Genomic DNA, 14,511 nt, shown 5'->3' with positions numbered 1-14,511 from the left:
TTCCAGGTGGACAAGGGAACAAAGAAAGGAGTGGGGAAGTGGGAGGAATTAACATTTGTTGAATCACTGCATTGGGATGGCCACTTCATGTTCGATTTAATTTAGCCTTCGTATTGTCTCTTCATGGTAGGCGTTATTATGGATGAGGGCACAGGGGCTCAGAGAGCTTAAGTAACCGACTTCAGACTCCACAGACAAGAAGTAGTAACTGTGTTAAGATTCAAACCCAAGCCGGTCTGCCCCGACAGCCCACGCCCAGGCCCTTTCCCTCAATCCACAGGGCCTCCAAAAATCTGTTTTCCTATTACTTCAGAGATTCCTGGCAGCACTTTAAAAAACAGGCTGGATAAAGCTCTCCGCACAGGCACAATACAGATCGTATTAATAATTTAGTTTCCACTAAAGCTGAAATGGAGGTCTAGGAAAACAGGTCAAAGCTGAGAATGCCAAATGAACATAAGTGTATTCTCCTTTCCTGTGCCACAACAGAATCCTAACTAATCCACCAGAAAGCAGATAAAAACATAATGTCTATCAGATGCCAAATGGATGGCTATATAATTATTTGAATCTTATCCTACAGAAAATCCACTGAAACACGTTATGTAAAATCAAATTACAACCTGCCGCTGAAGACAAGCTCTTCCATGTAGAGCTCAGGAAAAAACCAGAACCTGGACTCACATACTTTGGAGCAAGAGAAAACTCATGCTACCTTAGTCACTGGGCATGACTGGAAAATCAAGACCAGCACTTGCATTGGCCAGGCCATGACCCAGTCAGCAGGGTAAACACATATTTTAAATGCATTCACGGTCACCCTCAAAGATGCAATTTCAGCAAAGATGAGGCACACTCAAAATCTTTTGAAACGAATCAGACTGGAATTGAGGAGATCAGGATCACTAATTCTATAATAATGAAGGCAAACGAATGTGTGAACTTCATCTGCCTGGATTCCTAGTATTAATATATTAACTGTATTTGGAATAAATGCAGATGGAATAAATGTGCATAACAAAGCCATTTATTTTTAGATGGCAAAGAATGGCTCCAGCTGAAGAGGCATAGTAAAACAGGGATCGTTAACAATGGCCATGCTTCAAAGGAAAGAAATTAATTACAGGCAGCACTTTTAAACATCAATATGGTTATCTTCCTGTTACTTAAGGACAGGCAAATGTATTCTGGGGTTGACAGAGCTAAGTAAATATGCTCATCATGTTATTGAATCGGGGTGCAGTGGCCAAGCCACTGAACAGAGGGACAGCAGGTCCTTGCAGAAGAGGGGAGGGAGCAGGGAACAGTGTGGGGATTCAGTGACCTCAGAAGCTGTGTTCCTTTCAGCATATCCTGTCTCCTTCACCCCTAACCAGCCAGGTAGCAGATATGTGGCCGGGATTTTTAAAACTGGACATTTCAGGGGGTTACTAGAAGAAAACAAAATGCATTGTTCAGGGTTATGATTTTGACAAATGTTACTTCCCTAGACTATTGTAAATACACAGTGCCAATATCAATTATGCGCTTTACGCACCTGATTCAAAATAGCTTTGTGCTTTTGCAATAATATTTAACATCCGCATGTAATATTTGAAGTTAAAAACATAAAGCTTCAGTCATGCACCATTATTACAAAGCACTTTTTAGCTAGTTTTACTACATAAAACAAATGAACAATACTGGTGATGATGAGGGAGGGATAAAAATTACATGACATAAAAATCATTTATATATAGAAAATAATGTAATAAAAATGAAAGTAAAAGCCTTCTCCAAATGCATGAATCTTATATGACTGGTGAATAACCTGCAAACAGAATAAAGGCCAGGGACAGGGTGCCTTAGAGTCTGATAGCCATGGCTTCAAGTTCAGACTCTGAATTCATCAGTAATAATGACAAAAAGCAGTTTCTAAGCCTTGATTTCCTCATTAGCAAAATGCGAATAATGTCACCTTACTCAGAGGGTTCATTTAACTGTTATGTGAGACAACAACCTTTGACACCTACCAATTATTTTTATTGTAAATTGAACCTAACTTTTGCTAGCAGGTTTCCTATCAATCCAAACTGAGGTTTGCTAGCAAAGTCTAAAAGCATCTATTTTTGTCTAATCAATTTTTTTTAGAACTTTAGTAGTTTTTGCCAAGTCCCCTCCCTCAAATTCAACTTTTTATTTATTGTTTCTATTGTCAAGGAGCAAAACAATCCCCATCACTTCATAAGGCCTATGAGATTTTTCTATCCTGATAATAAGAAAAGAATGTGGTAAAGTCCAAGGTGACTCATTTCTAACATTTTGTCTATATCATCAGCTGAAGTAGTTTTTTTGATGCTGGTGTTAATTTCTTACCATTCTACAAATTGCATTTAATTTCTCATCTAAACTCTAAAAATTAGTCTGTTTTAAAGCCCTGAGCAAGATATTTAAAGCCAGATTTTTCCACAGTTTTCTCATAAAAATGATAAGCATAAAATAACAGGCACTGGCAAACGTGAGAATAGATTCATTTCAAATTGCAAAAAATTGACACTACCAGACTTAAAATATATCACAAAACTATAGTAGCCAAAACAGTATGGTACTGGCATAAAAACAGACATATAGACCAATTAAGCAGAATAGACAATGCAAACATTAATCCACGTATCTACAGCCAACTGATTTTTGATGAAGGTGCCAAGAACACTCATTGGGGAAAGGAGAGTTCCTTCAATAATTGATGCTCGGAAAATTGTATATCCATATGCAAAATAATAAAGAATGAAACTAGACTTTCCCTTCTTACCCTACATAAAAATCAACTCAAAAGGAATCAGAGACCCATATATAAGACCCCAAATGATAAAACTACTAGAAGAAAACATACAGGAAATGCTTTAGGACATTGGCTTGAGAAAATATTTTATGAATAAGTTCTCAAAAGCACAGGCAAAAGCAGCAAAAAGAAACAAATTTGATTATATCAAAACTAAAAAACCTCTGCACAGAAAAAAAAAAAAAAACCCAATCAACAGAGTGAAAAAACAACCTACAGAATGGGAGAAAATATTTGCAAACTACTCAGCTGACAAGGGATTACTATCCAGTGTATACACGTAGCTCAAATATCTCAACAGCAAAAATCCCACACAATCTGATTAAAAAATGGCCAAATTATCTGAACCGACATTTCTCAAAAGAAAACATATGAATGGTCAACAAATATATGAAAAATGCTAAACATCACTAATCACCATGAAAATGCAAATCAAAACCACAATGAGGTATCATCTCACCCCAGTTAGGATTGCTACTATAAAAAAGACAAAAAATAGAAATAAAAATAACAAATGCTGGCAAGAATGCAGAGAAAAGGGAAATTTTATACACTGTTGGTGGGACTGTAAACTAGTACAGCCAATATAGAGAACAATATGGAGGTTCCTCAAGAGATTACAGATAGAACTACCATATGATTCAGTAATGCCACTACTGGGCATTTATGCAAAGGAAATAAAATCAGTATGTTGAAGAGATATTTGCACTCCTATGTTTTTTCTGCAGCACGATTCACAATAGCCAAGATATGGAATCAACCTAGCTGTCCAAAAACAGATGAATGGATAAAGAAAATGTGTACATACACACAATGAAATACTATTCAACCATAAAAAGGAATGAAATCCTGTCATTTGTAGCAACATGGGTAGAACCGGGGGACCTCATGCTAAGTAAAATAAGCCAGGAACAGAAAGTTACACACTGCATGTTCTCATTCATATGTGGAAACTAAAAAAAAAGTTGATCTCATAGAAGTAAAAATAACAGAATACTAGAGGCTGGAAAGGTAGGGGAAAGGCAGGTATAGAGGAAAGATTTGTTAAAGGATACAAAATTACACTAGATAAGGGGAGTAAGTTCTAGTATTCTGTATCACAGTGGGATGACTACAGTTAACAATAATATACAGTTTCAAATAGGTACACGGATGATATCAAATGTGTCCAACACAAAAAAAGATACAAGTTTGAGATGATAAATATGCTAATTATCTTGATCTGATCACTTCACATTATATTGAAACATCACTGTGTACCTCATGAATATGTACATTTGTCAATTTAAAAAAATCGAAGAACCCCCCACCCAAATCAGCTGACACAAAGTGATTTTGTCACTTATCTTCAAAAATACAAACATATTGGGAATTAATCACATTAATTTTTCTTTATTTTAGCATTAATAGAATTATAGTACTGTTAAGGTAGAATGCATTTCCAGTAAATGAAGTACAAGTCATTTGAAGTTGAGTCAATTTATTTATTACATCCAGTAATATCACCCTCCTACTATCTATGTCCCACTCTTAATGTTCTTTTGGGAGAAAGAGATAAATCACAAAAATGATTCTATATGAGATTTCCTAGGGGAAGAAACCCTTGCATGGCATTTCATGGTCCAGAAAAGATTCATCTCAGGGAGCTCAGTATTCTGTAAAAATGATGCTCTCAGTGTAACACAGAGGCAACTCCAGGTGTGAAGAGTGGTAGAAAAAGCACAGGGCTAGAAATCAGACCAATTGGGGTTTGAATTACAGCTTTACACTTACTAATTGTGCAATTTTGGGCAAGTTTTTGAAACTTTCAAAGTATAACTTCCCTAATCCAGAAAATTGGAAAATAATATCCATGCCACGAAGATTCAACAAAATGATCTACATCATGCACGTGGTAGAACGCCTGGCCCACTGTAGTCCCTCAATGAATTACAGCTCAACAAATAACAGGACAGGTAAATTCTGCTTCAGATACTTTTGCTGTTGGATGTCTCACTGGGTAGACCTTCTTGGAACAATAAAAAAATCACAGAGGGTCTATGATGAAAATATCTAAGGAAAGATGTCCAGGTTTCAGACTCAGTTCTTCTGTTTGGTTTAAGATGAGTGGTAGCATATGAATACACTGATAACTCCAAGTGGCAGTTATGGAAGTGGGCCAGTTTGGTCAGGTGAAGGTTAACTAGCTATATGTGATTGAAAATTTTAGAGACTCTTGCAAGTAGCAATCAGATCACAGGGAGAAGGGAATCGCTGACAAAGGAAGACAGCCACCGGGCCACCTTAGGTTCAGAAACCAGGTACGACACGTAAGTCTACGTTGGTCAGATTATTCATTCCTCTCCCAGTCCCCAGCTATTCCAAAACTGTAACAACACCTCTATTGTGGACACTGCCTAGATTGGGGGACAAACTGGTGGGTAATGAATCTTATATTGTATTTTGTTTCTTCTCCATAATCACAATACATAAACTATATAATGAAGATTTCTTCATTCAACCCAAATAGTCTTTTTTTTTTCCTTTTTCAACATTTATGTTCGAATCTGCAAAATAAAGTTCATTTATTAAAGGAATCATTTGATACTTCCTGTGTCTGTGCATAGGGTTCTTAAGTTTTCTTTAACATCTACCTCAGCAATCATTTAACTACTGAGAGAAGCTAATTAGTACTAATGTTAATGAATGGAAAAATGTATTTAACATATGAATCTTCAGGAGTATTTCTCAAAATGACAGATTTAATTCCCCAAGGGCTGTGGAAGGTTTGCAAAGAGCTAACTGTGGGACTTTAATGGTTGTCTGGGAATGACGGTCTCTTAGTAAAACTTCATTCACTATATCAATTCAGCAAATAATTTTGAGTGCTTATAAGGTGCAAAAGTTGTTAAAAATATTCCCTCTTTTTCTCAGTTCTTCCACCTCATTCTTGACTACAATCCCTCAATGACATTTGAGAACCTATACTTTAGGAAGGGAAGTTGGAAACTTGCTAAATACACTTTTTACACAAGGAACCTGGCAAAATGCATTTACTTGCAGTATCTCTACTCTTCACAACATGTATATAAAGAAAAAATAATATCCCTATTTGATCAATGTGGAAACTGAGGCCCAAAGAGATTAAGTTCATGGCCACACAGCTAATTAGTAGCAGCTTCTCTGCGAACTCACGTTGAGCCTCAAGGCCCATTCTCTTCAATACCGTGAATTGTAATACTTAGCTCCAGATACTACCCCACTTCCCCACATCGCTCCTTATTGTTTGTCTGTTTTATTAATGTTTCTAATCTTCTATTAAACAAAATTTACCATGTTTTCATACTTTCTTTCACTGTATAGATGTTTTACAAAATTGTACTTTATTAGGGTAAAAGAATGCTGTTCATCTGATTGGTTCCAAGACCAGGTATTTTTGATTTCAGGGGTACCTTCACAGTACCTTACAAATGTCTCAGTCTCTGACTTTCAGTATCTAGAAAATCTTGAACTTCCTTTCTTCCAACCCTCTTATGGCCTAGTTCTATTTCCCCATTTTTTACCAGGCAGTCCATACATCCTTCTTCTCCTATGATGATGGTATTAGTAGACTTTTTTTTTCTGCCAAAAGTTGAGCTATATCCAGCAGATATGAATGGTAGTCTCTGTTCTTCCCATTCTAATGAGATATGTCTAAGTTCAAACAAAACTGAGGATATGATCCTAATTAATCAGAAAGTCACCCATGACTGAGAAATCATTTACTAGAACCAATTAAATCTAAATTGAAATCTATATATTTTATAAGCACCTCCCACATTTGTCAATAATAGATGATCCCATTTCATGACTCCACTTTGGGTCCATGAAAGCAGGATCTTGAGTGAATGGAGTAAGTACCAGAAAAAAAATCTGACCTATATGTAAATGATTCAAGCTTGATGTCCTTTGGTTTGCTTTTAACTCTCCTACTTTTAGTTTACATAATATAAACTAGAATAACAATTTTTAGTTTACATAATATACACTAGAATAACAATTTGGGCAAAACTATAGCAAATTGCTTTTTATTTCTTGAAAATAAAATGTGAATTATGTAACTGACAATATAATGTTGTATTTAGATATTCTCCTTCAATATTTAAGCTACACCTAAATCAATCTATCTATCTATCTATCTATCTATCTATCTAAACCAATGCTTTCACTGTTTTTTCAGTAAGTGGATTCTATTTAAAAATTTTAAATGCAGGAGTACACTAACTTAAGTATGAAAGAATATACAAATCTAGATTTTGCAGTTGAATTTAAATGATTTATTAAAATTTGAATTAGTAAATAATGTAACTTTCAACATCTCAAAAGTGATCATTTTTTTCTTGATATAAGAATTCACCCTGGATGTCCATTGATAAGAATCACCCTTAAGAAAATCTCTCTTGTAGAGGTTTTGATGGCCCAAGCAAGAAACTTAGAACCACACAGGCCTTGGTTCCAAGACCTGGTATTGCCGTGACCTGAGGCAAGTTTCATAAACAAACCTTGGCTTTGGTTAATGCCTCAGTACATTGGCTAACACTAAATACTTACACTAAAGTCCATTTATTCTTCTGTTCATTTGTCTGTACATTCTGAACAACAACAACTGCAACACTATGGCTCTTACTTTGTGACAAGCGCAGCTTTAATACGAACTCACTGAAACCCCTTTACAACCTTATACTAAGCACATCCTGCTATTACATCCATTTTGCAGGTGGAGAGCCTGAGGCACAGAGAGACTAAATAACTTCTCCAAGGTCAACATCTAACTGATAGTGCCAGAATCTGAACTCAGACAACCTTACTCTATGGTTCACACTCTTAATCATTACATGATACTGCCTCTCATCCACTCATTCACCATCCAGCAAGCCCCAGTTTGGCTGTAGTAGATAATTACACCATCTCTGGCCTCAAGGAGCTCACAGTCTCTTGGTAAGACAGACAGGTAAACACGTAATTATGGTACAGAATATCAAGTATGCTAATTGACCATGGTCCCTGGAGACCTGGAGTCCATATACTCGATGCAGCAGGGAACAGAGCAAGTTTCCTTGATCTCATAAAGATCGACACAATCTTCTACCATAGTCCAGCTGCTGCAGTACAAAACCTTACTCTTGCCTGGCATCTTAGATCAGGGTGTCAGAGATACCCAGGTAACTAGGAATGGGGAAAGCCTATAAAATATCAGGATGCACTGAGCTTCAATGGCAAGAAATAACACCATAGTCCATGTCTATAAAAAATCTGTTCTCAAACCCTTAAATGGTGGTTAACCTTAAAGGAGACAGCTAGCACCTCATTACAATAAACCCAGTGGTTAAATAGAGATCCCAAAGTCCTTTGACCCAAGTTCAAGTCTAGGTCCACCACTCACTAGCTAGATGACCTCAGACAAGGTATTTTTAAGCCTTAGTTTTACCTATAAAAATGGAGATGAAAATAATGCCTGCCTCATAGGAAAGTCACAGGAAAGAAAAAAGAATAACCCATGGGAATCCCTCTGCACATTGCTGACATACAGTAGGCATCCAACACACTGTTAAGTTGTCATTACACAATGTGTCTGAGGATTTGAAATCCTTGTGTTGGTAATTTTCATTTCTAACTTCCAAAAAATTTTAAAAAAAGAACCTTAAGAAAAAACATTAAAATTTACTGCAGAGGGTAAGAAAAACAGTCACTACAATACTGAATTAGTTAGAGACATAAAGCCTGTCGTTTAAAGTTTCACATGTCTAGAAAATAGCTTATCACTTAGAAGATTTTCTGAAACAAGCCCACTTTGATGTGCAGCTGTGAAAATATTAATGTCACATACTATACACCTTGTATGGCATAGTAGTTAAGAGCGCAAGCTGGAGAGTTAGACTGCCCCAATTGGAATCCTAGCTCTACCACTGTCTGACTAGGGTGAAAACTTTCGGCAACTAGCTTCAAGGCTCAGCCTCAGTCTCCTTGTCTGTAAGATGGGGATAATAAAAAAAATACTTTCTCTTCTCACAGGGTTATTAGGAAGATGAAATGAATCTCCACCTGCAAAGCAATGTAACACCCTACCTACTGCAGAATAACTGGTCAATAAATGGCCTGGGAGAAAAGACATGAATCCAGGACATTTAATTCTTCCTCTTCCCCCTTCAAGCCAGGAACTTGGCAGTTATCCGAGAATCCGATCTCTCTCTCACATCCTGCCTACAATCCATTGCCAAGTTCTACTGAGTCTTCCCCTAAATATCTTTGGTATGCAACACCCCCTCTCCACTGGCATAGTCTCCGCCTTGGTTCACACTCAGCATTTCGTGCCTGGATCCCCATCAGAGCTTCCTGACTGCTCTCCCTGCTGCTGCTACAACACGGATGCTTGAGTGACGGCTCTACCCCATAAAGCTATTCACAGTCCTCTCTTCTACCACCACCATTAAGGTCTCTCCCTGCTTTTAGCAGGATGATTTCCAAACTATGCAAGATGGCATAGGAAGATCTTTATGCTCTGGCACCTGCCTACTTTTCGTGCCACGCCCTCAGGTCCCATTTGCTCCAGGAATTCCAAAATACTGTTTGTTTCCCACACAGCCTAATAGTCTCTCCTACTTCTATTACTTTGGGAATGAGATTCCTGTTCTTCGGCTTGATTATCTTGCTGACTCCTCTTTCAAGTCCATTCAGCTTCACTGAGATTCTCCTCTGAGCGCATCTGAGCCAAGTGAGGGTCTTTCTGTGGACTCCTGAGGCTCCCTCTTCATTCTTTATGGAAAGTGATTAATGGCTCTTACCCTTCTCCCTCCCTGCCTCTTCTGGGCGTTACTGTAGTGTTGCCACTATGCTTTGATTGGCTTTGTCTCCAACATTTGATGCAATGCCTGATCCACAGAAGTCACTCATTAAATGTTTACTGAATGAATACATGAATTCAAGAATGAAGCAATGAATATTTGTTCCCGCTCTGTCACTGACTGACTGTATGTTTGACATCAATAATCAGAAAATATGTTAATCATGGAATTGTCATTTTATCCTAGTATCTAGCACTGCGTCAGGTGCATATATAGAGCGAGATCTACCTACCTATCTGTTGAGAGCAAACTCCACAATGTTTTCTTTTTTAATATAAATCTCATTAGGTCACCTCAAATTTTTTACAGGACCTGGTAAATATATACAAGCATATATTCATATACTAACAAAACCCACTTATGGAACAAATTAGGGTTAATTCCAGTAATATCCCTCACTGTTGAAATGTATTTTATAGTTTATGTGGGGAGAGGGCATGACAGGCAGGTAACATGGTACCAGAAGCCAACAACGGCAGGGAATGTGCAAGGACTGCAGCCTGACCACGAGGAGAGCACGTGTGACTTCGGCCCATCGTGGCTTTATGGTAGGATGAGCCACCTACCGACCACCGCCCATGGGCCTGGGCCCTGCTGGCAGCAGGGGATATAAACAGCTCTTCTCTGCAACTCAGTCAGGGCAAGGATCCAGTAAAAACCCACCCAAAGGCACTCTATCTACAGTGGCATGCCTCCCACTGGTTGCCAACCTAAGCAGCCCATGAGCAGAGAAGTGTGGAGGGAAAAAGATACGGCAGGGAAGGGCAATGGGAAAGTATGGGGAAGAGGCATTTGTAAGTGCATTGGTAAGCACCTTTTAAACAAGATACTCATTCAAACTTTTTTTTAAAGCCAGACAAATTAGTAATAAAAAAGTAAAGGTTCGTCCACCTAGATGCATTTCCTTTCAACAAATAGGAAGATTTTCTTTTTCTTAACACTACTTAAGTTATGTCAAGAATAAAACACATCTTTATTAAAATTCAACTAATTATAAATTCCTAGAAGTTCTGTACTGCTTTTTTTTTTGGACTGGTAATCACATATTCATGATTAACATATTCAAAATAGACCATATGCACAATTCACTGGGTTTTTAAAAACTTGATGAAATGTGAATCCAATGTTAAGTCTACATATGCATTATGATTTCATGATAACATATAGTGATATCCCATACTATACGATTCTGTGTCATCAGACCTAATCAAGAAAGCTTCGTCTTTGGCCTTACTCAAACCTGAACTGCAGGAGTGTCATGGACCAAATTCCTTATTTTATAAACTAGATACTCTAGGATTTTCCCAAACTTTTCTAGTTTGTGATTTTATGAGAGTATCCACTATTACTTTTACGTAATTAAAAGATCCTTGCCACGCTCGGTGGCTCACACCTGTAATCCCAGCACTTTGGGAGGCCGAGGCAAGTGGATCACCTGAGGTCAGGTGTTTGAGACCAGCCTGGCCAACATGGCGAAACTCCATCTCTACTAAAAGTACAAAAATTATCCAGGCATGTTGGTGGGTGCCTGTAATCCCAGCTACTCAGGAGGCTGAGGCAGGAGAATAGTTTGAACCCAGGAGGCGGGGGTTGCAGTGAGCTGAGATCACGTCACCGCACTCCAGCCTGGGCAACAAGAACAAGACTTCATTTCAAAAAAAAAAAACAATTCCTATACAGTATTTCTGCATATGAACAAGAGTAACTTCCCCATAATATCCCACAAAATACTTAGAAGAAGCATTTTTCATTGACATGAGGTCTACAACATGGAACAAACTAGCCCACAGGCCTTCATTAGAATCTTAGAAAAAGGCGGGGAAAAAGAAATCTAAAGTCATAACAATTCACTTTATAGGGAATGAGGGTCATATATGGCTATGCCACTGAAGGAAATCTAGAGTGTCTTCAAAATAATTCAGTCTTAACTTTGTGTATCACAAGTAGTCCATGAAATAATTTGACTATGAATATTGTATCTTCCATAATATACTGTATCTTAGAGAATATACCTATTTTACTATGTTAAGAAGGAACAACAGCAGTGAAAGTGTTATCCATGTGCCAGTTTTAGGATCTACTCTGAGTGTCCTGAGAATAAAACATTTAAATCCACTTGCACATTTACAATAGAGATATTGATATTTCTCCATGTTCCCTTCTGGTTGCTAAGTGATTTACATTGGACAGACTCTGTTGTACTGGTAACAAAGCACTTTGGTCCACAAAGCATTTGCTACAGCTCAGTGAGTCCAGAAACTCCCTTTGCTTCACCCCTTCCCTATCTTGCTTCCAAGTCAAACAGGGGCCCAGGACAAAGGTGACAGATCTGTCATCACTGCTACAGAAAACTGCTGTACATAAACCTAGCTAGTCTAACAACCCTAACATATAGTGTCAATATTAATATGACACCATATCTTCATACAAATATATGTACCTTTTCCATGTTTCTTAGAAGCTAGTTTATCATGGTGGCAGTAGGCAGAGATGTATGGAGAGGGGGCAAGTGGTAGTGGCCTACCCACAGAGAAACCTCATACAATAAAATTAGACCATAATCTAGCAAAGTATGGCCATTTCATAACAACTCTGCCGTGAAAGGCTTTGAAATACGCCTGCACACAATTTCTTAACCCAAGTTTGTATTTTTATGAAAATATATTCAAGAAGTTTATTTACAAGAATATCAAAGTAGGAACTAACTATATTTAACCTCTTGCAGCAAAACAACTGCAGCTCTCCAGCTTCAATCTCAAAGTCAGCTATGCAACAAAAGGCAGAGTCTTCTATAGATCCTAACTCTGAAGAAAATGGCAAGAGTACCAGGAATATTCATGGTCACTCCTGAAGAGGGGTCCATGTGGGGGATGAAATCTGCATGTCATTTAGAAAGCACATGCCTCACTGCTCACAGCAAATTAAGGATATCTTTCCCTTGGGAATTTTCACAAAGACACATAAAAATGCTTTATGACCTGCCTTTCCTATTCAGATCACAGTTTTAGTCAATTTTTATTAATTATCGTGGAGGAAAAGTGCTTTGGGGTCTTACTCCTGGTTCAGCACCTAGGAGTCATATTTAAGGGCAAACACTCTAAATACTCATGGGCTACAATAAAACACCTCTGACCCAGAATTTTCCTCCTATTCTCCCCCTGCCTTGGAATATCAGTAAGGAATCATCAATGCCTATGCTTTGATCTAAAGCGATCAGTGTTGAAGGTTTCAGGTCACTGGAATTCCTGCGTTCAGGATAATCACTCTCACCCAGCAAATTACCAAACCTCTGTGATTTCAGCTTTATTTAACAACAGAAAGTTATTTCTAGCAGTTTATTTCCATTGCACAACTTGACAAAAAGCACCTTATAAGAATAAGAGGCAAAAGGAAAGAAAGAGGAAATAAAAGCAAAGCAGGAAATGACTTTTGTGCTACGTCTCTAAGGTCACAGATCTGCCTGGGAAACGCACGCATGTGACACAGTTCCAGCACAAAAGCTCTTTTTCCACGAGACAAACCTCTAAGAAGTACAAAGCCTGGCTCTCTGGCCTCTCCCTCTAACCCAAGTCACCGCAGTGCATTTCACCTTGACTGGGCTGTGAAGAAACTACTTTTGTAACTCCCTCACAACACCTTTCCGTGTCATGGAAACATGCCCATGCCTATATAAAGTGAAGCACACTTTCCGCATAGCCCTGCAATCACCCCACAGGAGAAAACCATCCCTCTTGCCTTGCCCATCCTATGGCCATGGTCTGCCATAGGGTTTATCATCTGTTCCCAATTTACACACCCAATTTACACTCTAGCCAGCATGTAAAAATAAGCTTTACTGCTTCTAACAGATGCCAGGGGGAGATTACAACAAAAAGAATCCAGGCAAGATACATGCTCTGGCATACATAGATACCTTTTTCTTCCGATCCCGGGACCGTTTGCGGTGTTTCCTTTTTTTCTCAGGCTCTTCTTCAGCATTGATTTCTAAATCCCTGTTTTTCTTTAATTGTGAGGCTGCATGAGCCATAATGCATTTAAAAAGATCCTCTCAAGCAGGCACGGCTTCCTTGTAAAAGGTGATATCCTCAGGCACCTTTAATCAGGCTTACAGCAGCATTCCAATCACTAGAGAGAAAGCTTTGACTAGAAGCAGGAAGATATTCACAATGCAAAGATGCTGGAGAAGCTGAAGCTTTTAAAAACCCAAATGATGATGTCCGGACTTCATCCTACACCTTCCTCTACCTGAACCTTTACAGGAGAGTGCAGCCATCGTAATGCATTTACCGTAGTGAAGAAGACAGCTGGGACAGAGGAAGCTGTATTATGGCTGTATCCCCTGCCACCAGCTGGAAGTGTCTAAGTGATTCCTCCGAAGGGGGAATGCTGCAAAGGATGCTTCTCCAAAGAGGAAGAATCAAGAGTCACCACACATGCAGAAGCAAAAATCCAGCACTAATTCTGAAAACCTATTTTAGAATCCTTTGAAAAAAAGAAAAGGCTGCAATTTATACATCACCACTAGATCTACACGGAGAATAATTTAACCCCTGATAGAATGGAGCTGTTCCTACTTTAGTTCAACTGCTGATGGTGACAAAATATATAAAATAAGATTTCAAAAAACACACTACATTTTGCTATGGAGATCCTGACTGCATTACGGGGAAAACAATGCATGTATTGCCCGTCTCAACAGTGCATCCTTTATGCTAAACTATCAGCCTAAATGCATTTTGTGGAGAAGACTACACAAGGGCTTGTTGTCTTTTAAAAACAACATGCTGATTACAACACATCATACAGAAAGATGTGAGCATGTTGGTGTAT

The 14,511-nt window shown here is 38.3% G+C and overlaps 1 protein-coding gene across 3 annotated transcripts in view; it reads right to left on the bottom strand.

Annotated features, from left to right (window-relative positions):
- ANK3 (ankyrin 3, node of Ranvier (ankyrin G)) overlaps positions 1–14,511 on the bottom strand; it is a 600,548-nt gene that overhangs the window by 389,400 nt on the left and 196,637 nt on the right. For 2 of the 3 annotated variants that reach the window (XM_011988323.1, XM_011988322.1), the window contains exon 1: positions 13,595–14,287. The exons of the other annotated variant lie outside the window; for it this stretch is intronic. In XM_011988323.1, the coding sequence (XP_011843713.1) occupies positions 13,595–13,708 (114 nt within the window). In that variant the 5' untranslated portion in view covers positions 13,709–14,287. Of the gene's footprint in view, positions 1–13,594; positions 14,288–14,511 lie in introns of those variants that run through there. 3 annotated transcript variants of the gene reach the window in all.

This window comes from Mandrillus leucophaeus, unplaced genomic scaffold (assembly GCF_000951045.1).
Source record: "Mandrillus leucophaeus isolate KB7577 unplaced genomic scaffold, Mleu.le_1.0 Scaffold327, whole genome shotgun sequence".
Classification (NCBI taxonomy): domain Eukaryota; kingdom Metazoa; phylum Chordata; class Mammalia; order Primates; family Cercopithecidae; genus Mandrillus; species Mandrillus leucophaeus.
Note: the sequence above shows the minus strand (reverse complement) of the source record. Positions and strands in the feature narration are given on the sequence as shown.